At 35.9% G+C, this 27,081-nt stretch overlaps 1 protein-coding gene across 5 annotated transcripts in view; it reads right to left on the bottom strand.

Moving 5' to 3' along the window:
- The window catches only part of LOC119777389 (coiled-coil domain-containing protein 102A-like), a 36,238-nt gene extending 10,365 nt beyond the window's left edge, over nucleotides 1–25,873 (bottom strand). For 2 of the 5 annotated variants that reach the window (XM_038276245.1, XM_038276247.1), the window contains exons 1-5: nucleotides 25,613–25,873; nucleotides 25,431–25,493; nucleotides 25,093–25,176; nucleotides 17,164–17,226; nucleotides 15,675–15,758 (exon numbers count right to left, since the gene is read on the bottom strand). In XM_038276245.1, coding sequence (XP_038132173.1) covers nucleotides 15,675–15,758; nucleotides 17,164–17,226; nucleotides 25,093–25,176; nucleotides 25,431–25,493; nucleotides 25,613–25,859 — 541 coding nt within the window. In that variant the 5' untranslated portion in view covers nucleotides 25,860–25,873. Of the gene's footprint in view, nucleotides 1–15,674; nucleotides 15,759–17,163; nucleotides 17,227–17,671; nucleotides 17,735–25,092; nucleotides 25,177–25,430; nucleotides 25,494–25,612 lie in introns of all 5 variants that reach the window. The other 3 variants (XM_038276246.1, XM_038276249.1, XM_038276251.1) reach the window with 3 other exon arrangements.
- Nucleotides 25,874–27,081: the final 1,208 nt, after the last annotated feature.

Below are 27,081 nucleotides of genomic sequence, written 5' to 3'. Positions count from 1 at the left end.
ACTCTCAGCTGTACTGGGCAGAAAGCCATATACATGATTGATGTTTCATTTCACAGTTACATTACAGTCGTCTTTATTGTGTTACTAGTTTTCTTTTTCTTTTTTTTTTCTTTTGTTAACCTGGCAGTTTCCCATGAATCCTCAGCTTTAGTGTTCCATTTCCCCATCTGGCTTAAAAGGTTACAGAAAACAAAAAGAAAACCTAAGGAGGTAGACAGGCGTTGCTGACTGCCACTACCTCAAGGCCAGAGTGCTTGCCAGTTTGGGGTACTCTAGCCATGCTTAGTTTATCAGAGTCTAACCTGAGTTTTTGTTTTGCCAGTTTTGGGTACTCTAGCCAAGCTGAGTTTTGCTGAGTCAAACTGAGTTTTTGTCAACCTGAGTTTCAACCTTGCTTTTTGTCTTTGCCTTTCGGCAGGAAGTCATCCTGCAAACTGGATGTTTCGGACCTTCTCTCCCCTGGAAGGATCTTCTGAGAACCAAACTGAGCTGAGGATTCAAGTTTTTGGTTTGGATCAACATTTTCCCAAAGGATCGTCTGCGACTTCCCACAATAACCTGTTCAAGTACTGCAGAAAATCTCAGTGGCAGTCAGCTTCTCCGTTCACCAAGGAACAACCGCAATCTGGGTAAACCCTGTCCGCCCTCCATCAAACAAGACAATCACTGGAACATCCCACACCGACTGGATTCAACAAAAGACACCTTTTCTGGAAATGTGAGTCTGCAACCTAGTCCTCCTCTTTAAGTCAGAGAATCTAATTTACCACTGACCCTGAACTAACCGGAATGTCTTCCCCTCACTTTCCAGTTCTGGTTCAACAGTGTTCAAAGCAGCACTGGACTCATATCTTAATCCTAAATAAACCTGTTAAACTTTTCCCTGGTCTCTCTGTTTGGTCATCTGCATGTGGGTCAGAGCCCTAGATAAAATCATGACAGCTATAAGCCTTTATTCTTCCTCTGAATTTGATTTTTGAGAATGAGTTTTAACCCTTCCACTTTGTACCTTTGCCCAAACTTAGGGTCTAACTCTGAGTTTAAAAGCCCCTACCACAGACTGCATTAGCCTACTGTAATTTTACTCAATGCATTTTTTTACTATTTTTCTTTCTCTATTCAACAACTTAAAGAACATTTGCTGATGAGTAGTTTGCTACTTTATCTGATATTTCATGCCTTTGTTTTCATCAGAAGATTGAAAAAAACAAAATGTGGCCTCCTATAAGATGACTTTGCAGAGCAGCAGTTCTTTTAAAGTATTTTTTACTCACCTGTTTGTTTTGATTAAATTACTATTAAGTCAAGAGATTATCTAATTTCTGAAGCTGTTAAGTTTTGGTTTATCAGTTCTGAACTAAATGACTACTTGTTGTTTATAGTACTGATATTGAGGAAGCACAAAGAAAAATACACTTCATCGCTCATCTGTTTGATCATTGAAAGGTTCTTTTTTTATCAGTTAAAGGATTGAGGAAAGCACAAAGTTTTATCCCTTTGGTAAACAGTTAATGTTTTCTAACCTTAAAATGGAAACTTTGCAACAAACATACTTTAATACCAGGACTGATTAACTATTCCCTCCATAAGCCAAGTCTTGGCAGATAACTGCAGAGCAAAAAATTTATAATTCTTACTTTTCAAATATAGGCTAAATGGTCTACACATGTGATGCTCAACTTGTACCTCTAAAGTGAACACAGTGTAAAAGCAGTACTTTAAAAGCTTGTTATCTTAAAAGCAATCACATTGACAGATTAGATTTGACCTATTTTCTTGTTTTGGTCAGAACACTTTCAATATAATGATTGATGAGCTGAAGCTTATTGAGATATTTCTTACTGGTCTCTGAACTTTTATGATGATTCTTCAAAATAATTTAGAAAAATTTTTATGCTCTTTAAAAAACACACACAACCATTAAATATCCATCTTTTAAACTTGTCTTTTGGTTTCTGTTAAGCAGAATTAATCTTTTATTCTTTTATCTTTTACATACCTTTCTTCCCATTTCTGGCAGTTCTTTTGGTTTTATATTTATATTTTAATTTGAGGTGTTTTCATTTTATTAGTCATTTGTATTGTTTTGTTTTCTTATATTTTGTGGACCTGTTCATTACTTTGGTTATGTGTGTAAAATACTTTTTAAATAAATGCTACACATCTAATACAACTTTTTTCTTACACAAACTTTGTTTCCTATATATTTTTAAAAGATCATTTAACTTGTGAAGACCATCTAAATCTATTGCTTTGCTAATCTGTAAAGTTATAAATCAATGGCGTAGATATCGGTAAGCAGAGACTGCAGTTGCTTACGGGCCCCGTCACTGACACCTGGTAGGCCCCCTTCGCAATTTTGGATTAGGACATCTGATTGCAGAGGTAATGGTACGAAAAAATTCCTCTTAAAACCTACCTGGACTTGACCTTATTTATACCCCAAGACATGTCAGATTTCAGCATGATGGTGAGCCGTTTAAACATGACACCAGTAGCACAGCAGACAGTAGTACTTTCAATTACTATGTTAATAACTGTGTATAGTTCATTAGAAAGTGGGTAAAAAAATTGACTCATACAATATGTTTCAAAAGATCTAAAAAGAACAATGTATTTGAGTATTTTATTTTTTACAATACGACTTGGAATTATGGGTAATCCAGAGTGTTGTACTTCTTATGGGGCCCACCCAGGTAATGTTGCTTACGGGCCTATTGTTGTGTCTTACGCCATTGTTATGGACAAATTTACAGATTAGCAATAAAAGGGTCACAATAAACTATATATCTCAATGTGATGTGAAATCTTATACAGTATATATCATAAACTATTGGATACTTTCCCAGATTGAACAAGCAGATTTTTCTTTATTCGCTATACTATACTTAGAACCTGTCCCTGTCTTTATCTTGTAATATGCCTTCATACAGCAATTGATGTTAACCAGAATCATAATAATCAGTAGATTTAAATTGAGCAGAGTACTGCTGAACACAATTTATATCTCTTGAGCAGTAGACAAGAGAATCAAAGAGGAGAAATTGTGCCCAGAAAAAGCAAATAAATTCTTAAAAAGGTCTTTTTTAAATGTTATTTCTCATAGTGATTTCTTAAAACTGTATATATCAGCAAGATACAGATTTTAGGTAAGTATGTAATTGTACAATAAGATTGTACTTTAAGAACAAGCAATGGCATAGACTTTATCACTAAATACAGTGTTTTAATTGTCATGCAACATGTCAAATAAGTCAAGCCTTATAACCTTCACGTTTGTCTGTAAATGAAAAACTTTGTAAACAGAACCTCATTCATAGATAGTAAGAATGGAGATTATACTTTCTACAAGTGCACGTGAGTCTGCCCATAAAATATTATCCTTGACAAAAGATTCTGCCTTTTGATAGAACAAGCCCAATTAAACAAGTCTTGTCCATGACACATATATTTATAGTGTTTGTACTGGCTTGAAAAAAGGTAATTATTAATCAAACTTTGAGAGTATATAATGGTTGGATCAACAAAGAACCAAAACTATATGAGACTTCAAGTAAACAAGGATAATAATGGAGAAAATTATGATTTTCCAGTTGTTTCTTCTAATCTGCTCTTTTTCTGCAGCTTTGCTTCAGTCAGACTCAGAGAATGAAATCACTTCGCATTCAAGGCAAACTGAATCACAGACAGGAGAGACAGGAAGTCTCTCTGACCCCCAACAAAGATGTACACAGGACATCAATGCTGTGCTGAGAGAGATCAGCGCCTCTTTGGGTGGACTCAAAGTTAGCGTGGAGTACTTACAGAAGGATAATGACGGTATGTTAACCCTGAAAACCAAAGCTTTAACAAATCACCTCTTTGAGTCAATTTTTTTTTTTTTATGGCATCTCATTCAAAGGTTTTTCATTTTACTTCTGCAAACAGCTAAGACAACAGAAATAGAGATGTTGAAAGAAGAGTACCAAGGTAATAATTAGAGAAAAAACAAACACCTGGATTGATTACTGAAACTTAGTTTTTAGAATGAATACAATAATAATGCTTAAATTGATCCCAGTTTGTTTATTTTTCAGTTCAAGTAGCAAAAGTAAGAAAGCTTGAGCAGCAGTATCAAGGTATTTATCATATCATCATTTTAAGAATAAATAAGGTCATATAACATAAAAAGCAAGCATCCAATATTATCACAGAATTGTTTCTTCAATTGATATGTTGTTGGTTTGTTTTTCAGTACAAGTATTAAAATTAAGAATGCTGGAGCAGCAGTATCAAGGTATTTATTACAATATTCTGAGTAAAAAATCTTAAGTGATGGTTATACAAAATAGATAATAAATGATAAACAGTCAGTTTATTGAGATGTTTTTAAATGGTGTTGCTTATATACAGTCTATATTGAGGGCAAACTTGACTGAATTAGCAGTTTCTAAAATATCAATGGCAAGAGGCCAGTCTTTATGAGCTTGTATTCTTGATGATTATATGCTACTTTGGAGAATGAAAGAGAAACATGTTTTATTTTTTTAGATTCTTTCTCTTTTTCTTTTTTTAGATAAATTTACAGCTCAGGCGGAAGAGCTGATCTCTGTTAAAGCCAGGGCAAACTACACTGAGGTCCAACTGGAGGGCCTAAGGACGGAAGGAAAAGGTTTGAAAAGAATTATCTTAAAATATATGTATATTTCATAATGTCCTGCAACATGAATGAAGTTAAATACGTTCTTTCAGCTTGTCCATTAAGTAATTTGAACATCTTTTTTTATCCAAAGATATTACTTGGTTGTTTTTTATGTAAAACATTATTTTAGCTGCAGCAAAGACAATTTGACCAAAACTGTCTAAATTTATGATTATTTCTAAAGATGTCTTTTTGATTTGAACTATATTCACTTTCTGACAGAGAAACGAGTGGCTTTCTCTGCTTCCCTGCTGGCCTCAGGATCAGGAAATATTGGACCATTTAACACACAGAGACCTCTAGTCTTCAGGAATGTTGTGGCAAATATCGGCAATGCCTACAACCCAAACACAGGTACTCCAACATTCTCTTAACAAATACTGACATAAGCCTGGTTCGTGTTTCTTTATGTAAACACATTTACAGTCGAAATTACAATAGAAATATTGTCTTTTACAGGTTTTTTCATTGCACCCGTGAGAGGAGCCTATCACTTTGAATTCTACTTACATGCAGGTGGTAGTGCACCACATGGTACAGGTGCTGTGTTGGTCAAGAATGGAGATCCTGTTTTCGTTGCATTTGAGCATCAGGCTTCTTATACTGTTAACCCATCAAATGGTGTCACATTGCTGTTAGAGATCGGAGATGTTGTATTATTGCATCAGTGGCAACACTCAATAATTTATGACAATCAAAATCATCATACCACCTTTAGTGGTCATTTGCTTTTCACTATGTGATCAGAGAACAGTCTTGTTCTATATTGTACTAAAATGCCACTGGAGTGCATCATAATGTATATGTGAATCTATTTTCCATAACAGCATACAATATGTTTTTACTATAAAAACCCTACTTTCACTTGACAACTATGATTTTCATGTCTTGTATGATGTAGGACTATCATCTTTTTTTGAAAGACCAGTGGCAACACACAAGTGTTTATGACAGTCAAAATCATCATATCACCTTTAGTGTTTTTCTGCTTCTTACTATGTGAACATATAAGAGAAATCCATCAAAATGTATAAATAAATCTCATTCGCATAACTGGATACAATATCTTTTTTACTGTAAAACTAGTTTTTAGATGTCTCAATTTGAAAATCGAAATGCCGTTTTACACAATGAAGGACTTTCATTTTGTGCTCTTTAAACATTGTAAGAAAATGCTGATTTCAGATTAAACAGTTTATTGTACAACTGTCTAAAAAATCATGTTTTATTTGTAGTTTTTATTGAAAAATAAAATAAATAAATACAAAAGTAATCAAAATACTTGTAGAAAAGTACAAAATACCACACATTATTGGAAGAGCTTTGTGTCTGCAGCCAACTGGATGTTCTTTTACAAGGCATATTTTGAGCATGATCCATTTTTCAGTTCTCCACCACATGCTTCAGTGCACTTTGAGCGTACGTTGAGGCTGAGTTGTAGGTATGCCTTCCCCCTTTGCAGTTTGATTATGTAATCCCTTGCAAGATGTGTGGGCACTGGCGCAACCTTCTGAAGGGCTCGTGTGGACCCATGGCATGGAGGGGACAGTCCCCACCACTAATTTCCGCTTTTTTCCCCATTTGCGCTGATTTACTTTAGCTAACATTAACTGGGTACAGCTGTCTGTGTTCAGAGCGTTTTCAGTCCTTTTTTCCCCTCGCTCTCCCGCTGCTCTCGAGTCCCACTCGAGACACAACAGCACTCACTGAATTTTAACCGGCAGCTACTTCGATACATGTTTAAATAAAAGTTAGGACACTGGTTGGTTAAAGAAATTAGACATGCCATGGAAAAATCCGTTTGTTACATATACAGAGCTTTTTCAGCTAAAAATGGCAACATATTGTATATTTACATAAGTAAAAAAAAAAAAACTGGGCTTCTAAAAAGACCATTACTCAGAGTTACAGATTAAAATGAACACATATCTGTTGTTTTCTTGTTGAACAGAGAATCAGACTGCAGAGCTTTTAGATATCTTGAAAATGTGTTTCTCTGGCATCATTATATTAGTAGACAGGTTCATAAATCTGATTTTAAGCAGAGTAGAGACACAATTAGGGATAGCTGCTGATTTAAATGTGAAAGAGATTTACTGGGATAAGCAACATGCAATAAAAAACACTGCTCAAAAAATCTAAAGGAACACTTTGAAAACACATCAGATCTCAATGGGGGGAAAAAAATCATGCTTTTTATTTATAATGACATGGACTGGGTGATGTGTTAGGAACAAAAGGATGCCACATCATTTGATTGATAATAAAATTATCAACCTACAGAGGGCTGAGTTCAAAGACACCCCAAAAATTACAGTGAAAAAATTATGCAACAGGCTACAGTAGTCTTTTTTGCAGAAATTTTATTGCAGCAACTCAAAATGGTATTCAGTAATTTGTATGGCCCCCACGTGCGTGTATGCATGCCTGACAACGTCGGGGCATGCTCCTAATGAGATCATGGATGGCGTCCTGGGGTATCTCCTCCCAGATCTGGACCAGGGCATCACTGAGCTCCTCGACAGCCTGAGGTGCAACCTGGCGGCGTTGGATGGATTGAAACATAATGTCCCAGAGGTGTTCTATTGGATTTAGTTCAGGTGAGCGTGGGGGCCAATCAATGTTATCAATTCCTTCATCCTCCAGGAACTGCCTGCATACTCTCGCCACATGAGACCGGGTATTGCCGTGCATAACGAGGAACCCAGGACCCACTGCACCAGCATAGGGTCTGACAATGGGTGCAAGGATTTCATCCCGATACCTAATGGCAGTCAAGGTGCGGTTGTCTAGCCTGTATATGTCTGTGCGTCCCTGCATGGATATGCCTCCCCAGACCATCACTGATCCACCACCAAACCAGTCATGCTGAACGATGTTACAGGCAGCATAATGTTCTCCACGGCTTCTCCAGACCCTTTTACGTCTGTCACATTTGCTCAGGGTGAACCTGCTCTCATCTATGAAAAGTACAGGGCACCAGTGGCAGATTTGCCAATTCCGGTGTTCTGTGGCAAATGCCAATCGAGCTCCATGGTGCCGGGCAGTGAGCACAGGGCCCACTATAGGACGTCGGGCCCTCAGGCCATCCTCGTGAAGTCTGTTTCTTATTGTTTGGTCAGAGACATTCACACCAGTGGCCTGCTGGAGGTCATTTTGTAGGGCTATGGCAGTTCTCCTCCTGCTCCTCCTTGCACAAATGAGCAGATACCGGTCCTGCTGATGGGTTGTAGACCTTCTACCGCCTTGTCCAGCTCACCTGGAGTAACTGCCTGTCTCCTGGAATCTCCATGCTCTTGAGATTGTGCTGGGAGACACAGCAAACCTTCTGGCAATGGCAGGTATTGATGTGCCATCCTGGAGGAGTTGGACTGCCTGTGCAACCTCAGTAGGGTCCAGATATTGCCTCGTGATAACAGTAGTGACAGTGACCCTAGCCAAATGCAAAACTGGTGAAAAAGAGTCAGAAAAGATGAGGAGGGGAAAAAAATGTCAGTGGCCTCCACCTGTAAAACCATTCCTGTTTTGATGGTCGTCTCGTTGTTGCCCCTCTAGTACACCTGTCGTTAATTTCATTAACACCAAAGCAGCTGAAATTGATTAACAGCCCCCTCTGCTACTTACCTGACCAAATCAATATCCCAGAAGTTTAATTAACTTGACGCTATACTCTGATTACAAAGTGTTCCTAATTCCAACAAATTAAGTTGCCATTCAAAAAAACCAAAAATTTTTTTAAACCTGTTTGTACTGTATTTCAAGAATCCATGCTATAATATATCGAGCAATACTTGCAAAATTCCGAGTTCCACCACTGTTATCATCCACTCAGAATTGTAGGTACTTACAATAAGTACTGCCTTCTTCTGTCATCATAAATATGTTGGGCCCACAGAATTGTGTGGTGAGCTGTGTTAGGGTTTCTCTTACCTTTTCCTCCTCAGAGTTTCCAGCCCAGAAAAGCCTCCAGCTGGTTCACAATCAGGTCCCTGATTGGACACAATCAGGGAGCAGTATTTAGAGGAGTGGATTTCCTGGGATGGACGCCAGTCGGTTAATTTCCACATAGTGGCAACCTACCTGCTAGCTCTCCTAAGACAGAACTTTGTGCTTAGACTCAAGCTTACCTCCTTGTCCTCCTTCTCTCCTAGAAGCCTTGCAGTCTCCAAGCCGGTTCTCCACTCAGTCCTCCTGGATCCATCCTCGATTGCTCACCTGCCTGTCCATCCTCTGGAGCTCTCAAGCCGAAGCCCCGGCATCTCAGCCAAACTCAATCTCTGTGGGCTCATTCAACCTCCCCTCCATCTGCTCCGCTCTCCAAGGAACTGTAAAGAGTTTGCATCTTCTCTTAATTACTCAGTTCCCCAGCCTGAATCTAATTGATCTCTCTCCCCGTGCAGTTCCTGACCTAGCCGCTGTTTCCCGAACCCCTACGCCGGTCCAAACTATCTCTCTGTAAAACTTCTGAATAAACATTCTAAACGGCTTCCTGACTTGTATGGTGTCTGCGCCAGAGTCACTCTAGAATCATGTCAAAATATAAAATTTATTTTTAATCATTGTTCACATTTACACAGATCAATGATAGACATGACACATGAATAATTTTCCAATGTGATTTATAAAAATATACAATGTATTTGTGTTACTTTTAAAAATGATTTCTGAGCACTGTGAAAGTTTAGCTTTACTTTGTATATTTTGTTTTCTTCTTTTTTTAAACATATTTAACTACAATGTGGTTCACATTTACACAGGACTTAGAATACTTCATATCTATGCTATGGATAAAGTACATTGCTTATGTTTTTATCCTTAAAAGATTCAAATATGGAATGGCAAGTCTTTGTTTCTTTGCTGCACTGCCGCAGCATTCCAATGTCCTGTCCCCAGTCCTATGTTTCTTCTACAGTGATAACTTTTAAAGGGCTATAAGCTCATGAAGTCAACAATCCCTTTGGACAACTTCTGTTTGTTTGTTTTTTTGAGACTAGTGTATGTCCGGTTTAGGCTCACTGTCCGGGCGTTTGTAAAATGTCTATAATAAACATTTTTTTTACCATCTTAAAAAGGGGACACACACTCGGTCGCCATAGCTTGTTAAACTGAAAAAAACATGAACCCTTTTTGCCAAACCAGATACTTTTTAGATCCAGTTTTATCAAGGGATAAGAGTTAACTAAAATACTTAAAGAAATCAAGAAATGTATACAAAATCTATACTAGCCTACCATACATTCATGTTTTACCACAAAACATACCTGCTCCTTATGCACACCTTACAAATAATAACATTAACTCGTCACATGATATTTTGGAGGGAAAATTAAAAGCAGTGATCAATTTGGACATTTAGGGGTGTAGTCTCTTATGGGTGTTTTGTTACTGATGGTTCAGACATTAATGGCTGTATACAGAGTTATTTTGAGGGAGGACTACAATTTACACTGTTATATAAGCTGTACTCAGACTACTTTTCATTTTGTCATTTTATTGGTGTTATATTATGAAAAGATATAACTGAATATCTGCAGAAAAGTGAGGGTTTTACTTACCTTTGTCATAGACTGTACATGAAAAGCTATGGGTTACTTGTACATAGACAATATATGTGGTAACCAGCGTTGTTTTCTTAAACGATGACAAAATTATTTCTTTGACGCTCCTTTTTTTCATGACGATAACAAAAACTGACAAGCTAAACATGGATCTTTGACGACGAAAGCATGACAAGTCATGTGTTTGAGTTTTCATCAATGAGACGAGACTAAATAAAAATTAGTAGGTTGTTGGTCAGATGTTTAAAATGCATCCTTGTGCTGTGATGTGTTAGTCAAGCTAAGCAGTATCAGCTGTGCAGCTGTGCAGCTGGGTACTGTTTGATCAAGCAGCCCACCTGGAGTTCAACGGTGCATGAATATTTTTTTTCTCATAGTTCTTGTTTCTATCGATTTGAATATGATGTAAATGTTTCCTGGTATTGTCATTAAAACATTTTCTCTGTTTCATTTAAATATGTCAAGATTTAAGTTAGACTATTCATTCAGTTTAGGTCTGGATTGGCATGGCATTACAAGGCAATTATGTAGGTTGCTCTGTATTTTTTTTTAAATATCAAAACCGTGTTAATTTAAATCCACTTTGACCCCTAAGTAGTGGTAACCAAGGGGTAAATTCTTAGAAATAAAGCCAAAATTAGAAAAAAGTAAAATTCAATTCAATTCAGTTTATTTATACAGTGCCAATTCACAACACAAGTCATCTCAAGGCACTTTCAAGTTCAACCAGATCATACAGTCAAATTGATTCAAAGTTTTCTATCTAAGCAAAACCAGTTGATTGCATTGACTCATTAACTCAAATACAATCCCTCACACTAAGCATGCTTGTAGCGACAGTGGAGACGAAAAACTCCCTATTAACAGGAAGAAACCTCCAGCAGAACCAGGCTTAGTGTGAGCGGCCATCTGCCGAGGCCGACTGGGGTTCAAGGACACAGAAGCAGAGATACAAAAAGCAGCTATTAAAGGCGGCCCCATCCAGGAAACACACAGCCAGGCCAACGAGCACTGAGCCAGGTCCCATGTCAGAGGATGAAGAGAGCACATCCAGCCAGTCACAGTCAGAGAAACAGGACTACACTGGAAAACAAGGGTGTTGATGGAAGCAGCACAGCTGATATATCCCTTTCAGGATGGCGTCACAGCCAAACAGGAACAGACGAGGCAAAGCTATTCTGAGAAAAAGCAGAGAGAGCATAACGTCAGAGATTGAACTAACAGAATGATGAAATGGGGGTCCCTATGTCCTCCAGAAGTCTAAACCTATAGCAGCATAACTATAGAGATAGCTCAGGATAACCTGAACCACTCTAACTATAAGATGTATCAAAAAGGAAAGTTTTGAGCCTAGTCTTAAAAGTAGACAGGGTGTCTGCCTCACGGACTAAAACTGGTAGATGGTTCCACAGGAGAGGAGCCTGATGACTAAAAGATCTGCCTCCTATTCTATTTTGAGAAATTCTAGGAACCACTAGTAAACCTGCAGATTGAGAGCGAAGTGCTCTGTTAGAAACAAAAGAAACAATCATATCTCTGATATAAGATGGAGCTTGGCCATTTAAGGCTTTATATGTTAGGAGGATTTTAAATTCCTTTCTGGATTTAACAGGAAGCCAGGATAGAAGAGATATGATCTCTCTTTTTAATTTTCATCAGAACTCTGGCTGCAGCATTTCGGATCAGCTGAAGGCTTTTAACTTTTAAAAAAGTAGTGAAACAGACATAAAATAATAAAAAAGAAAGATTTTGGATTCATCATCTTCTAACTTTTTTTTTTGACCTTTTGAACTAGTTTTTTATTATGGTAAGTTTCCTGGTTAGTGAAAACTTTCTCTCCCAGGACTCCTGCAGTTCTCAGAAAAAAACCTCACAGAATCAAGGAAGAGCTGCAAACCAGGAAACACTTTCTCCACTTTAACATTCCTGGCTCCCTTGGTGTCCTGCAGAAAACTCTTTTTGTCTGCTGACACTCACTATGGGAAAAAGCTTTCTTCACTTTACAAGTAGACTGATGCTCTTCGTTTGGTTTCCTCTTTTTATTTTTCTTAGAAAAAAATTCATCCACCAGCATCTCACCATCCTCCTCCAGAGAAAACCTGCCTCCCCTGTTTTATTCTCTGGGTTAATGCTTTCAGTGTATGACTGCTCACTCACTACTGAACCAGAAAAAGCAACATCAGAACCAACAGCACAAAAATCTCTGGTATCCAAACTAGCAACTTCAGGGCCATCAGAAACTGACCCAGCAGAAAATGAAGCATCAGCACCTCAAATATCAGTTCCTGAACCATCAGGACTTGGAAAAGCATTAAGCAGCTCCTGTGAACTCTGTGGATGTTCATGCTCTGAACCTGTTGATGAGGTCTCACAGTTTTTAGTCTCAGTATTTAGTTTTTGTGGACAGGAAAGGACAATATGTTCCTCCATTCCACAGCCAAAACATTTTTTATTTTCTGAAGAAGCATAAATAGTGTAATCATTTACTCAATCAAATTTAGCTCCTCAGAATTATTTTTCAAAACCATAAAGACCTGCCTTCTAAAGGAAACAATGTGTTTAAGTTGCAGGGATTTACCTCCCAAAGGGATCAGTTTAATTAGCTGTCTATGCCTCGCAAGTTCTCTTTGTAGCCTTTAATTATTAATGAACGGAGGAACTTGGGACAAAATTGTCTTTTTGGCCGGACTAACTAGTGGCACCACCTGAACAAAGGTGTTCTGAATGACCACACCTTTCTCAACAACCACGCTGACTTTGTCAACACTGTCCAGAAAGATGACGACTCCATTATTCATTCTGGAAGCAGATTTCACACTATCATAGCCAACGATTTCTCTGATTGCTAAACTGCAATCTTCCACAGAGCAATTAAAACCTGAGTTTAACTCTGTGTCAGGGCGTGACCTTCTCCAGCCCTGGATTCCTAACTCCTTGAGTCGGCAGTCATCACAAATCACACAAACAGTAAAACCAACAATGAACAAACACACAAGCAAAACAAACAAACAGACAAGTATTAAAGATAGAAGGAACACTCTGAAACGTGCACCCACTCTCACAATCCTCCACTCCCAGCATGCACTCAGAAAGAGAGAGAGAGAGAGAGAGAGAGAGAGAGAGAGAGAGAGAGAGAGAGAGAGAGAGAGAGAGAGAGAGAGAGAAATGTCCTTTTCCAGGACCTGGTTTAGCTATAAGGCTTGACTAACTGCATGTAGTGAGGCTAACGCTGTATTCTGCTTTCCTGCATTCTTTTTCAATCGTCAGGATCTGACCCAGCATGGATAAATACAGGTGGAACTGACTTAAAGCACTTTTTAGAAAAGGCAAAGAAGAATAAACCATCTGGGATTCACATGAAAAATATTATAGTGTACTTTTTCTAGATGTTTAATTTGCATAGTTTCTTTTAAATAAAAAACATTCTCAGAAATTAAATAGCTTTTATATATTTAAAAAGTATAAAGCTAAAAGATTATCCATTATTAAACTGGTACTTTTAGCTTTTTGAAACCATATTGGACCATGCAAAACACAGATTTACCTTCACAAAACCTCAGAAGGGCAGGATTTGTGTACAAAAAGTAAACCTGTAAATTAAATTATGTTTTGTTTTTTTAAGTGTTTTTAGAATGTTTTTTGTTTATGGCATTCATATAAATATAAAAGGTTTGATAACCCCCCCCTGGAGAAAACTCCACCAGCCACCACTGACCATCATCAATGTCTGAAATTTTTTTCTATTGCCACATCTTAGACTACTGATAACTGCTTAAATAATATTCACTATTCTTTATACAGACACAAGGATAGAAAATGAAATGCATCCTTATATTTTTATACCTAATTGCTTCAGTTTCTTTTACCAACATCATTATCAACATGTAGAAAAAAAATTTTTTTAATTTGCAAAGGTTTTTTAACATTATTAGTTTGAACATGGCAAGTTACTGCTACCTTTTCAATTAGAATTCAATCTAATTGTGCTTCAAAATAAGGAAAGATAAATAACATGTTCTAAGACTTCTAAGATTTTATATTCAGAAAAAAACAGCTAATGAACATTACATTTTCTGCTTTCAAAATACAAAATCATCAGAAAAAAATCAGGTAATGGAGCAATATACAAATCTTTATCAAAGAAGAACCTTTTTAAACAACAGAAGTCAACAATCTAGTGCACAAAATAGGGAATTCACGTAATAAATGACATCAAATCAACGTAATAAATGACATCAAATCAACGTAATAAATGACATCAAATCAATCAAAGAACACATAAAGTAATGTATAGAACAGCCAAAAATGTTCTGTATAAAAATGACAAAAGCATGAGAAAAAAGAAACCTAAATTTCACCTTTGAATAATTTAAAAATAATTTATATTAAAATAGTTTTAAAGATATATAAAGAGACTTTTAAATATACAATGATAAAGCCTATTATACACAAAGCATTTTGTCTTTTGTGACGCCTGCATTGTTATACATAAGGGAAATATTAATATTTAACACAAAGTCAAACCATAACATTTAATAAAGATTACTTTGGTCTAATGATCATTTTAATATCAACTAAACTACAGAGAAAAAAATTAAAACAGTAAACTTAGCTCAGTTAATATTGCTGTAGAAAATCAGGGCCATTAGGTTCTCACATGGTGAAAAGCAGATGACCACTGAAGGTTGTGTGGTGATTTTGGTTATCTAAAATTCTCGAATTTGACTCCTGACGCAAAAACACAACATCTCCAACCTCTAACAGCATTGTCCCTCCATTAGAGCATTTGGCTCTCCCATTCGTCTGATGCTCAAAAGCCATGAAAATATTTTCTCCATTCTTGACCAGCCAAGCACCTGTGGGATGTGATGCATGTCCAGAACCATATATATAGAACTCAAAGTGGTAGGTTCCTCTCACTGGCGCTGTGAAAAACCCTGGAATAAATCATCATCATCATCATCATCATCATCATCATCATCATCATCATCATCATCATCATCATCATCATCATCATCATCGTCATCGTCATCGTCATCATCATCATCATCATCATCATCATCATCATCATCATCATCATCATAAACTAATGTACCTGTGTTCGGGTTGTAGGCATTTCCGATATTTGCAACAACATGCCTGAAGACCAGAACAGTGTGTGTGTTAAATGGACCAAAAGTTCCAGAACCAGAGTCAAACAATGAAGCTGAGAAAGCCACTCGTTTCACTGTAATACAGAAAATAGGTATTAGGATCCTGCTTGATTTTAATTACAGTCAGCTGGTTTGTTTTCCATAAACAAGAGAAATCCACTTAATCTAAAATAAATTTGTTGTATCTTTAACAGGAATACACAATCTAGTTTAAAAAATATTTTCGATAGATACAGTAGATGTGATTGTTATCATTTGGAATTTATATCTGAATTCACCAACCTTCTCCTTCTTTCTTCAGAGCCTCCACCTGGTTTTCAGTGACATTTGCTCTGCTTTTAACACTGATAAGTTCTTCTGTCTGAGCTGAAGTCATAAAAAAATAAAAACATCATTATCAAAGCATGATATTTATTCATCTTATGGCTTTATGGCTTAGAAATATAATCTAAGATTTTTTCCCTCCAAATCTGATTAACCTTTGTTTCTTTTTTTTGACCTTATTTTAAAGGACAAAATAAATTAAGCTGTGGAGCTTTTTTGCTTTAAGCATGTTTCACAAAAAACAACGAAACAATAACATAAAGAGGCTTTATGTAATTTCTTAATGACAAATATCTTTAAAATAACCTTTTTTATTGACACTTTCTGACTTAAACATTGTTTGGTGAACAGACTGACACCTCAGTAGTAAAGCGTAGGTGCATCAATAAGCCTATAGCCTATTTTTCTTAATTTATTCTGGGTTTGAATTTCCCGCACTCTTTGGCGGATGTGATGTGAAGCACGTCCATGTTGAATGGGTTCGACCTAGAAAACAATCAAAGCATTATATTAAAATGGATGTTGTGGTTACTCAGAAGGAAGCGGTATCCAGCTTAACTTAAACACCAATGAAAGCTCCAGGTAAGGTGAAAAAAGTAAAGAATAAAAAAGGTTTTGTGTTTGGTAATAGGTGGCAGTATCATTAGAAAACTTTAATTTATCTTTAAAGTTAACAGGCAGTAGTATTACACAGTGGTGATTGGTTGATGAGGCGTCATGAAGAGTTTGGATTTTGACGGCTGGGTCCTTTAAAAATAATGGGCCCGAAATACTTTGGCTATAGAATAGATCAGGTCGAGCCTTCCCCAGCTGTCAACACCCCTAACTCACGTCGGCTCTGTTACCACCCTCCCTGCACAGTGCCTGCGCCATCTTTGTTATTTCTCTCCCAAAATCAAATCCCATGATGCTTTGCAAGGAGGCCTATTGCACAGCATTCTGGTATATGTATATCTGCTTGTCTAGTGACCATGGAAGCACAATACTTTTCAAGGTGCATTGTGGGAAATTTTGAATCCACTACTTTTTCATCCACTAGACATTCTCATTAAATGGCCTATGCTCTATATAGGGGTGATGGCGGACATTCGGACACAGCCAGCGTTTTGCTATTTGAGCACAACATATGTGGTGAGGATTCGGTATTGCTGAACCCATCACTATTAAATAGTGAGCTAGTTTATCAGTTATGAGAAGACATCTAAGAACAATAAGGGATGAACTGGTTTCAGACTGAGCTATGGAAGCCCAAGGATGAGGGTAAGGTAAGCCATGTTCTTTCTTGTCAACTATATAGACATGATGCAAATCTATCTGTAATCATAGCTAATTTTGCTTCAGTATATATTTTCTGATAATAAAAAGTGCTGTTGACACAAAGTAATTTTTCATACCTTAAGTGAAGCTAAAGTTAATTTTTGAATTCATGTTTTCAGTGTTGACTTACCTTGGTACTGCTGTTTTAGCTTGTCCAGCTCATCCTTCTGCAGCGCCAGTTCTTTCGTTTTAGCTAGTGTGGCATAGTAAAAATATAACTGTAATGTTATTTCTATGTGAATACTAGCAAATCAACATAATTGTTCCATTAAGTCTTAGCAAATAGCACCAATTCACAACACATGTGCAGTTCTTTTGTTTTTGATCTGTGATCAGGATGTATGTCTGCCAGGAAATACTCCTGGCAGGCATACATCTGTGTATACATTAGTTAATGGTAACATTAATGGGAAAATATAAAAACCTCCAGAAATCTTTTGCAAAAAGAATAAAGTCACAGACTCTTAGCAATGATTGATGTCATAATGATCTTTTATTCCAACCTCTATATTTTACAGTGAATTGGTTGTTGACATGTTAAGAACTTTGATTATGGAGAAATGTGCATCTTGGAAATTATAGCATCTATAATAAATCCCAATAATACAATGATGTGAAAATACTATAGGATTTTTAACCTTCTCCTTCTCTCTTCAGAACCTCCACTTGATCTTCAACACTGCTCAGATCTCTTGCTTGAGCTGAAAATACGGCAGCAAAATAACAAGTATTTTACAATTACTATTTTTTGTGAATAAAACGGTGATGGTATGTCATCATGCAAACATAGATTTTGGATTTAAAAAATCTATTGCCAAAATTATCCATCATTCTGCAGTTGTCCCTGCAGATGTTTTATCTAAACGGTTTAATTATTGTAATACTCCTTTAAACGTAGACCTATGTAAAATATAACTTTTTCACAACAGCATTAATAATAGCAGCTGTTATATAATTACCTTGGTACAGTTGCTTCAGCTTGTCAAGTTCATCTTTCTGCAGCTCCAGTTCTCTTGTTTTAGCTAGTTGAGTAACAAAAAGAAAATGAATAACAATAATGTTAGATTTATATCAGTACACATCTATCAATCATAAATTATTGTAAAAGCTACACTGCTGTGATTCAACACACCTTCATAATCTCTCTGTAGGAACTTCATCTCTACCTGTAGTCCAGCCAATGAGGCGCTCATCACTCTCAGCACATTATTGATGTCCTGTGGAAATGGTTGTTGGGGTTCAGATAGATTTCCTGTATCTCCTACCTGTGATCCAGTTTGCCTTAAATGGGAAACAATTTCATTGTTGGTTGAAGCCTGAAGCTGAGCAGTGTAGAGAGAACAGAGCAGCAATGCCTGAAAAAACATAATTTCCATTCTAAGGTTTAGTCTCTGTAGGTCAACTTTGTGCGTTGTGTGGTGACCCATCCTTAAATATTCTTTGAGTGAGCAGTGACTAATCATTAACTTTTTTGTTATTACAAGCACGTTAAGGCAATAAAATTTAAGCCTTGACCTTTTCATGGTAAAAACAACAAACTCAATACTTGGTCATAAAATATGAGAATATCATGTTTGTTTGTACCTTTGGGTCTTTTATCTCATTTTCATATCGTGAGAAACATAGGAAATCCACCTTAAGGAATATATATATATATATATATATATATATATATATATATATATATATATATATATATATATATATATATATATATATATGGAACAGTAAAGTTTCCTCTCTGTTTTCTCAGCAGAATCCATTAGAATTTCTCTTTATTCCAGGGCATATTATTGTGCATGACAAGATCAGAAGAAAAATATGAGCAATATTTTTAATAATGACATGGTGAGGATTTTATTTTCTATAAGTGAAGATGTTGTCTTAGCATCAACAAACGAATGAAAGATTATAGGGATTCTGAAATATATTACTTTTGGAAAGTTACACACTATGTTAATGACGCCTAGGCAGAACTTCAACTGAATAAACTTAAGCTATTAGTCACATTCACTCAGAGACTCATCCGTCTTTCTAGTAAGCCAATTAGCATTCAACTAAATCTCCTCAAAGGCCAGTTTAAAAGACTTTCAAATCCACAACTCAGCCTGCTACCCAACTAAGCATCTGCACATATGTCTTGCTATGCCAGATTTAGACTCAGATGCCTTGATCATTCAATGCAATAAAAAAAAAAATCTTTATTAATCCCAAAGGGAAATGAAATGTTGAATTAACTAATTGGTCATTTTGTATGCAGGTGAGCTTTTGAAACTATTGCCCAACTCTTCCTGCCTCTTTAGTTTTACTGCCTTTGAGGGACCCACTATATTATAATATAGTGAACTTTTTCTAGATGTTTAATGTGCATAGTTGCTCTTACATAAAACCATTCTTAGAAAATAAATAGTTTTTATATATCCAAAAAAAAAAAAAAGCTAATAGCTTCTCGCTTATTAGGTTTGTGAAACCATATTGGACCATGCAAAACACATATTTACTTTCACACAGCCTCAAAAGGGCTGGATCTGTATACAAAGAGTAAACCTGTAAATTAAATTATGTTTTGTTTTTATAAAGTGTTTTAAGAATGTTTTTTGCTGTTGGCATTCATATAAATATACTAGTGTGATAAATTAGTATACGTTTGATTGGTTTTGGTATTCATCTATTTTGAATTTATAGCCTCCCCTGGAGAAAAACTCCACCAGACGCCACTGACCTGAAGTCTTAAAATTTTCTTTTCTGCCACGTCTTAGACTACTGATAACTGCTAACATTATATTCATTACTCTTTAAAGAGAGAAATATAGAAAATTAAATGCGTCCTCATATTTCATACAGAATTGCTTCAGTTTCTTTTACCAACATCATTATCAACACGCAGAAAAAAAAATTATTGGTTATTTAACAATATTAGTTTGAACATGGCAAGTTACTGCTGCCTTTTGAATTAGAATTCAATCTAATTGTGCTTCAAAATAATAAAAGATAAAAAACATGTTCTACAACTTCTAAGATTTTATATTCAGAAAAAAAACAGCAAATGAACATTACATTTTCTGCTTTCAAAATAGAAATCATACAGTGTGAAGTGTCAGGTAATGGAGCAATATACAAACCTTTATTAAAGAAGAACAATTTTAAACAACAGATGTGAACAATGTAGCGCAGAAAATATGGAAGTCACATAATAAATCACATCAAATCAGAGAACTCATAAAGTAATGTATAGAACAGCCAAAATTTTTCTGTATAAAAATGACAAAAGTACGACAAAACAGAAACATACATTTCACCTTTGAATAATTTAAAAAGAAATGAAATTAAAATAGTTTTAAAGATGAGACTTTTAAATATACAGTGATTAAGTCTATTATACACATAGCATTTTGTCTTTTGTTACGCCTGCCTTGTTATATATAAGGGAAATTAATGTTTAACAAAAAGTCAAACCATAACATTCAATAAAGATTACTTTGGTCTAATGATCATTTTAATGTCAACTAAACTACAGAGAATATTGCTGTAGAAAATCAGGGCCATTAGGTTCTCACATGGTGAAAAGCAGATGACCACTGAAGGTTGTGTGGTGATTTTGGTTATCATAAATTCTAGAATTTGAACTCTGACGCAAAAACACAACATCTCCAACCTCTAACAGCAATGTCACTCCATTAGAGCCATTGGCTCCACCATTAGTCTGATGCTCATAAGCCATGAAAATATGTTCTCCATTCTTGACCAGCCAAGCACCTGTGGGATGTGATGCATGTCCAGGACCAAATATATAGAACTCAAAGTGGTAGGTTCCTCTCTCTGGTGCTGTGAAAAACCCTGGAATAAATCATCATCATCATCATCATCATCATCATCATCATCATCATCATCATCATCATCATCATCATCATCATCATCATCATCATCATCATCCGAATAAAGTGATCTACCTGTGTTCGGGTTGTAGGCATTTCCGATATTTGCAACAACATGCCTGAATACCAGAGGAGTGTGTGTGTTAAATGGACCAAAAGTTCCATAACCAGAGTCCAACAATGAAGCTGAGAAAGCCACTCGTTTCACTGCAAGACAGAAAATAAATATTAGGATCCTGCTTGAATTTAATTACTGTTTGTTTTGCATAAACAACAAAAATCCACTTAATCTAAATTACAATTTATATCTGAATTCACCAACCTTCTCCATCTTTCTTCAGAGCCTCCACCTGGTTTTCAGTAACATTTGCTCTGCTTTTAACACTGATCAGTTCTTCTGTCTGAGCTGAAGTCATAAAAAATAAAACAATCATTATCAAATCATGCATTCATTAATTTTATAGAATTCTATTTAAATTATACTAAAACTATGGCTGATTGATATGGCTTATAAATATAATCTCAGATTTTTTAATTCCTAATCTGATTAACCTTTTTTCTTTTAATCTAATAAGAAAAGACAACAAATAAGGTACATTACTTCAAAAAAGCCAGCTTTTATTTAAATCATCTCCTATTGAAGGTGACCTTATTTTAAAGGGGAAAATAACTAAAGCTGAGGAGCATTTTGTTTTAAGCATATTTCACAAAAAACACTTCACAACTTAAACTTTGTTTGGTTAACAGACTAACATGTCAGTAGTAAAGCGCAGATGCATCAATGAGCCTATAGCCTTTTTTTCTTTATTTATTTTGGTTTTGAATTTCCTGCACTGTTTGGTGGATGTGATGTCAATGTTGAATGGGTTCGACCTAGCAAACAATCGAAGTGTTATCTTAAGATGGATGTTGTACAGGTGCTGGTCATAAAATTAGAATATCATGAAAAAGTAGATTGATTTCAGTAATTCCATTTAAGAAGTGAAACTTGTATATTATATTCATACATTACATACAAACTCATATATTTCAGATGTTTATTTTGTTTAATTTTGATGATTACAAATGACAACAAATGAAAATCTCAAATTCATCATATCAGAAAATTAGAATATTACTGAAGACCAATAAAAACAAAGGATTTATAGAAATTTTGGCCAACTGAAAAGTATGAACATGAAAAGTATGAGCATGTACAGCACTCAGTATTTAGTTGGGCCTCCTTTGGCCTGTATTACTGCAGCAATGCGGCGTGGCATGGAGTCGATCAGTCTGTGGCACTGCTCAGGTGTTATGATAGCCCAGGTTGCTCTAATAGTGGCTTTTAGCTCTTCTGAATTGTTGGGTCTGGTGTATTGCATCTTCTTCTTCACAATACCCCATAGATTTTCTATGGGGTTAAGGTCAGGAGAGTTTGCTGGCCAATTAAGAACAGGGATACCATGGTCCTTCAACCAGGTACTGGTAGCTTTGGCAATGTGTGCAGGTGCCAAGTCCTGTTGGAAAATGAAATCTGCATCTCCAAAAAGTTGGTCAGCTGCAGGAAGCATGAAGTGCTCTAAAACTTCCTGGTATGTGGCTGCGTTGACCCTGGACCTCAGAAAACACAATGGACCAACACCAGCAGATGACATGGCACCCCAAACCATCACTGACTGTGGAAACTTTACACTGGACTTCAAGCAACGTGGATGAAGTGCCTCTCTTCTTTTCCTCCAGACTCTGGGACCTTGATTTCCAAAGGAAATGCAAAATGTACTTTCATCAGAGAACATGACTTTGGACCACTCACCAGCAGTCCAGTCCTGTTTCTCTTTAGCCCAGGCAAGACGCTTCTGACGCTGTCTGTGGTTCAAGAGTGGCTTGACACAAGGAATGCGACAGCAGAAACCCATGTCTTTCATACGTCTGTGTGTGGTGGTTCTTGAAGCACTCACTCCAGCTGCAGTCCACTCTTTGTGAATCTCCCCCACATTTTTGAATGGGTTTTGTTTCACAATCCTCTCCAGGGTGTGGTTATCTCTCTTGCTTGTACACTTTTTTCGACCACATCTTTTCCTTCCCTTCGCCTCTCTATTAATGTGCTTGGACACTGAGCTCTGTGAACAGCCAGCCTCTTTAGCGATGACCTTTTGTGTCTGTCGATTTTGACGGCTGGGTCCTTTGAAGGACCTTTGAAAATAACGAGCCCGGAAGAGTTTGGCTATAGAATAGATCAGGTCGAGCCTTCCCGAGCTGTCACCACTCCTAACTCACGTCAGCTCATTTGAGCAGATATACATCCAGGTCAGGTCCCCCTTGATTTTACTTTGTAAAAAAGACCTAAATTATGTTTTTCCCTTTCCAAAATTTGTGAGCATACTAAATCATAATATGTTAAGAGTTAATAATGAGAAAACAAAGTCCTTAAAATGCTTTTTGTTTTTTCACCCATCAGTGCCCGATCTATACCAGAAATGGAATCTTACGCAACGTCCGATAACTTTTTCGGCTTTAATTTTTACAGAAATGTAGTCTCTTTGAGTTTTATGTTTTCTTTTTGTGTTAAAACTATGGTATATAGTGCTTAACCTAAAGAAAGAAACAACTAAAATGCAGATAAACATGGTTTAATCATATTTTGCCAGAGTACTCTTAGAATGTCCAATGATGACGTCAGACAAGCAGTTTAACGGAGAAAATGTAATTGTCTCAGAAATTCATGAATCGTTTTTTTAAAGATGTGTGTTAGCATTCTTTAGTGAGTTAAGGATAGAAATAAATATATAAATAAATATATACATTATGGAAACCCAATGTATATCTGGCTGTGCATGCACAAATGAGCTGATGGTACGGATCGTACAGGCCAAGGTACTGTGATATGACGTTATCGGTCAGCAAATCTGGCCTCGGGAGGATGCATCTGCCTGATTAGAAAACAGCAATTTCCAAACTTTACCAGTGCTGCGTTGATACTATATCACTCTATACTGACACGTTTTGGACCTTTAAAATCTCTACATGCAGCCTATTTGAAAGACTAAACTGACACTGATTGAATGACCTAAAACAATAATTTAAGTCATACCGTGCTATATTGTTTAATTTAATATATTTGTTTAAAATAAAAATATCTTTGATTTAGATTTTTTTAGATTCAGTCATAAACAACGTGAGGAGATATCATCACTTGATAATTTAGGTGAAGATGTAAATGAGGATGCTTGCAGACTAGGATTTATAAGAAATATTCAAAACATCAAATACCTACAACTCAATTTGAATTTACTTTACATTCAAATACCTTGAGTGATAACTGAGAGGAAAAGGACGACACAAGAAAATTAAAACAAATACGAGATCTTTTGCCTTGAGCTTCCTCTATACTCCTTAAACAATTTGATGATGAACCGAAAAAGATCTGCTTGATTTTCTTCGCAGCTGCATCCCATTGATAAATACACTTGCAAACAGAATTATTTAGTGCGTCAGTTCGAAACAGTGTCTGTATCAACAACCTTATTGGTCAAGTGACTTTCTTGAACCCATATGAGCACCTACACAGTGGCTTGTGCCCCAAAGTCTGCCCTAACCTGTCACTATATAGAGCGTTGACTAGTTAATTGACTGTTTAGACAGATGATCACCACTTGCCTAAAGTTAATTTTTTTAATTCTTTTTTTCAATGTTGACTTACCTTGGTACTGCTGTTTTAGCTTGTCCAGCTCATTATTCTGCAGCACCAGTTCTCTTGTTTTAGCTAGTGTGGTATAGTAAAAAAGTGAATACTATGTGAATACTAGCATATCGACACAATTGTTCCATTCAGTTTTATTAAATAACACCACATTCATAACTCATGTCCAATTCTTTCGTCTTTCGATCTGTGAAAAGCTGTTTTTGTTTTTTTTTGTTTTATAACAAATAATCCTGGCAGACATACGTCTGTGTATATAGTAGCTAATGACTACATTAATGGGAAAAATTCAAAATATTAAGAAATATTTTGCAAAAAGAATAATTACCAGACTCTTTTTTTATTGATGTCATAGTGATCTTTTCATTCTGACGTCTATATTTTACAGTGTATTAGTTGTTGATATGTTAAGAACTTTGATTATGGGGAAATGTGCATCTTGTAAATTATAATAATAAAATGATATAATAATACAATGATTTGAGAATACTATAGGATTTCTAACCTTCTCCTTCTCTCTTCAGAACCTCCACTTGATCTTCAGTGATGTTTGCCTTGGCTTTAACACTGCTCAGATCTCCTGCTTGAGCTGAAAATATGACAGCAAAACAAGTATTTTAGCCCCACTATTTTTTGTGAATAAAAAGGTGATGGTATGTCATCATGTAAACATGGATTTTGGATTTAAAAAATTTTTGTCAAAATTATCCATCATTCTACAGTTGTCCCTGCAGATGTTTTATCTAAACCATTTGATTACCGTACTACCCCTTTAAACGTAGATCTATGAAAAATAAAATTTTTTCACAACAGCATTAATAATAGCAGCTGTTATATTATTACCTTGGTACTGTTGTTTCAGCTTGTCAAGTTCATCTTTCTGCAGCTCCAGTTCTCTTGTTTTAGCTAGTTGAGTAACAAAAAACAAAATGAAAAACACTAATGTTACATTTATATCAGTACATACCGGTATCTATTATTCCAATAAACTATTGTGAAAGCTACACTGCTGTGATTCAACACACCTTCATAATCTCTCTGTAGATACTTCATCTCTACCTGTAGTCCAGCCAATGAGGCGCTCATCTCTCTCAGCACATTATTGATGTCCTGTGGAAATGGTTGTTGGGGTTCAGATAGATTTCCTGTATCTCCTACCTGTGATCCAGTTTGCCTTAAATGGGAAACAATTTCATCGTTAGTTGAAGCCTGAAGCTGAGCAGTGTAGAGAGAACAGAGCAGCAATGCCTGATAAAACATCATCATTCCCATTGAAAGTTTTTAGTTTCTGTAGGTCAACTTTGTGCATTGTGTGGTGACCCATCCTTAAATATTCTTTGAGTGAGCAGTGACTAATCATTAACTGTTTTGTTATTACAAGCACATGAAGACAATAAAATTATAAGCCTTGACCTTATCATGACAAAAACAACAAACTCAATACTTGGTCATAAAATATGGGAATATCGTGTTTCTTTGTATCTCTGGTTCTGTTACAGTATCTCATATTCATTTCGTGAGAAGCATAGGAAATCCACATATTCAAATAAAATGAAATCCTCCATATTTTCTCAACAGAATCCGTTTGAAGTTTTCTTATTTACAGGGGATATTATTCTGCATGACAAGATCAGAAGGAAAATAGGAGCAATAATTTTGATAATAACATGGTAAGGATTATATTTTTTATAACTCAATTTGTTCTCTTAGCATCAACAAACGAAAAAGTTATAAATATATTACTTTTCTGAAGTTACACAATAAAAATTTAAGCCTTGACCTTTTCATGATAAAAACAAGAAACTCAATACTTGGTCATAAAATATGGGAATATCATGTTTCTTTGTATCTATGGGTCTGTTACAGTATCTCATATTAATTTAGTGAGAAACATATGAAATCTACATATTCAAATAAAATGAAGTCCAAATATTCAGTTTCCTCCATATTTTCTCAACAGAATTCGTTTGAAGTTCTCTTATTTCCAGGGCATATTATTCTGCATGACAAGATCAGAAGGAAAATAGGAGCAATATTTTTGATAATAACATGATGAGGATTATATTTTTTATAACTCAATTTGTTCTCTTAGCATTAACAAATTAAAAAGTTATAAATATACCACTTTTCTTAAGTCAAATACTATGTTAATGAAGCCTAGGCAGAACGTCAACTAAATAACCTGAATAACCTTTTTTCTTAATAAAAGATTGGTGTACAGTGATGAGCTGATGTGGTTGGTTGCTGAAGATCAGAGAGCATTTTCAAGACTAATATCAAATTTCTCTTATTACTGCTGCAGCCATTGCATTGCTGTCCTGTTTTGTTTTAATTTAGCTGAATGAACAAATGGAAATGTGGACAGATTTAATAAGTCACTGAGGTGATGCTGTGAAGATGATTTGAGTAAGTGTTGACTCAGCCTCCGGCTTTCAGAAAGTTCAATGTTGCAGATGCAGTAACTGTGACCTATTGAATTTAAACTAATATAAAC

This window comes from Cyprinodon tularosa, unplaced genomic scaffold (genome assembly GCF_016077235.1).
Source record: "Cyprinodon tularosa strain WSP-4 unplaced genomic scaffold, ASM1607723v1 ctg1231, whole genome shotgun sequence".
Classification (NCBI taxonomy): Eukaryota; Metazoa; Chordata; class Actinopteri; order Cyprinodontiformes; family Cyprinodontidae; genus Cyprinodon; species Cyprinodon tularosa.
This window is presented reverse-complemented; position numbering and strand designations above follow the sequence as displayed.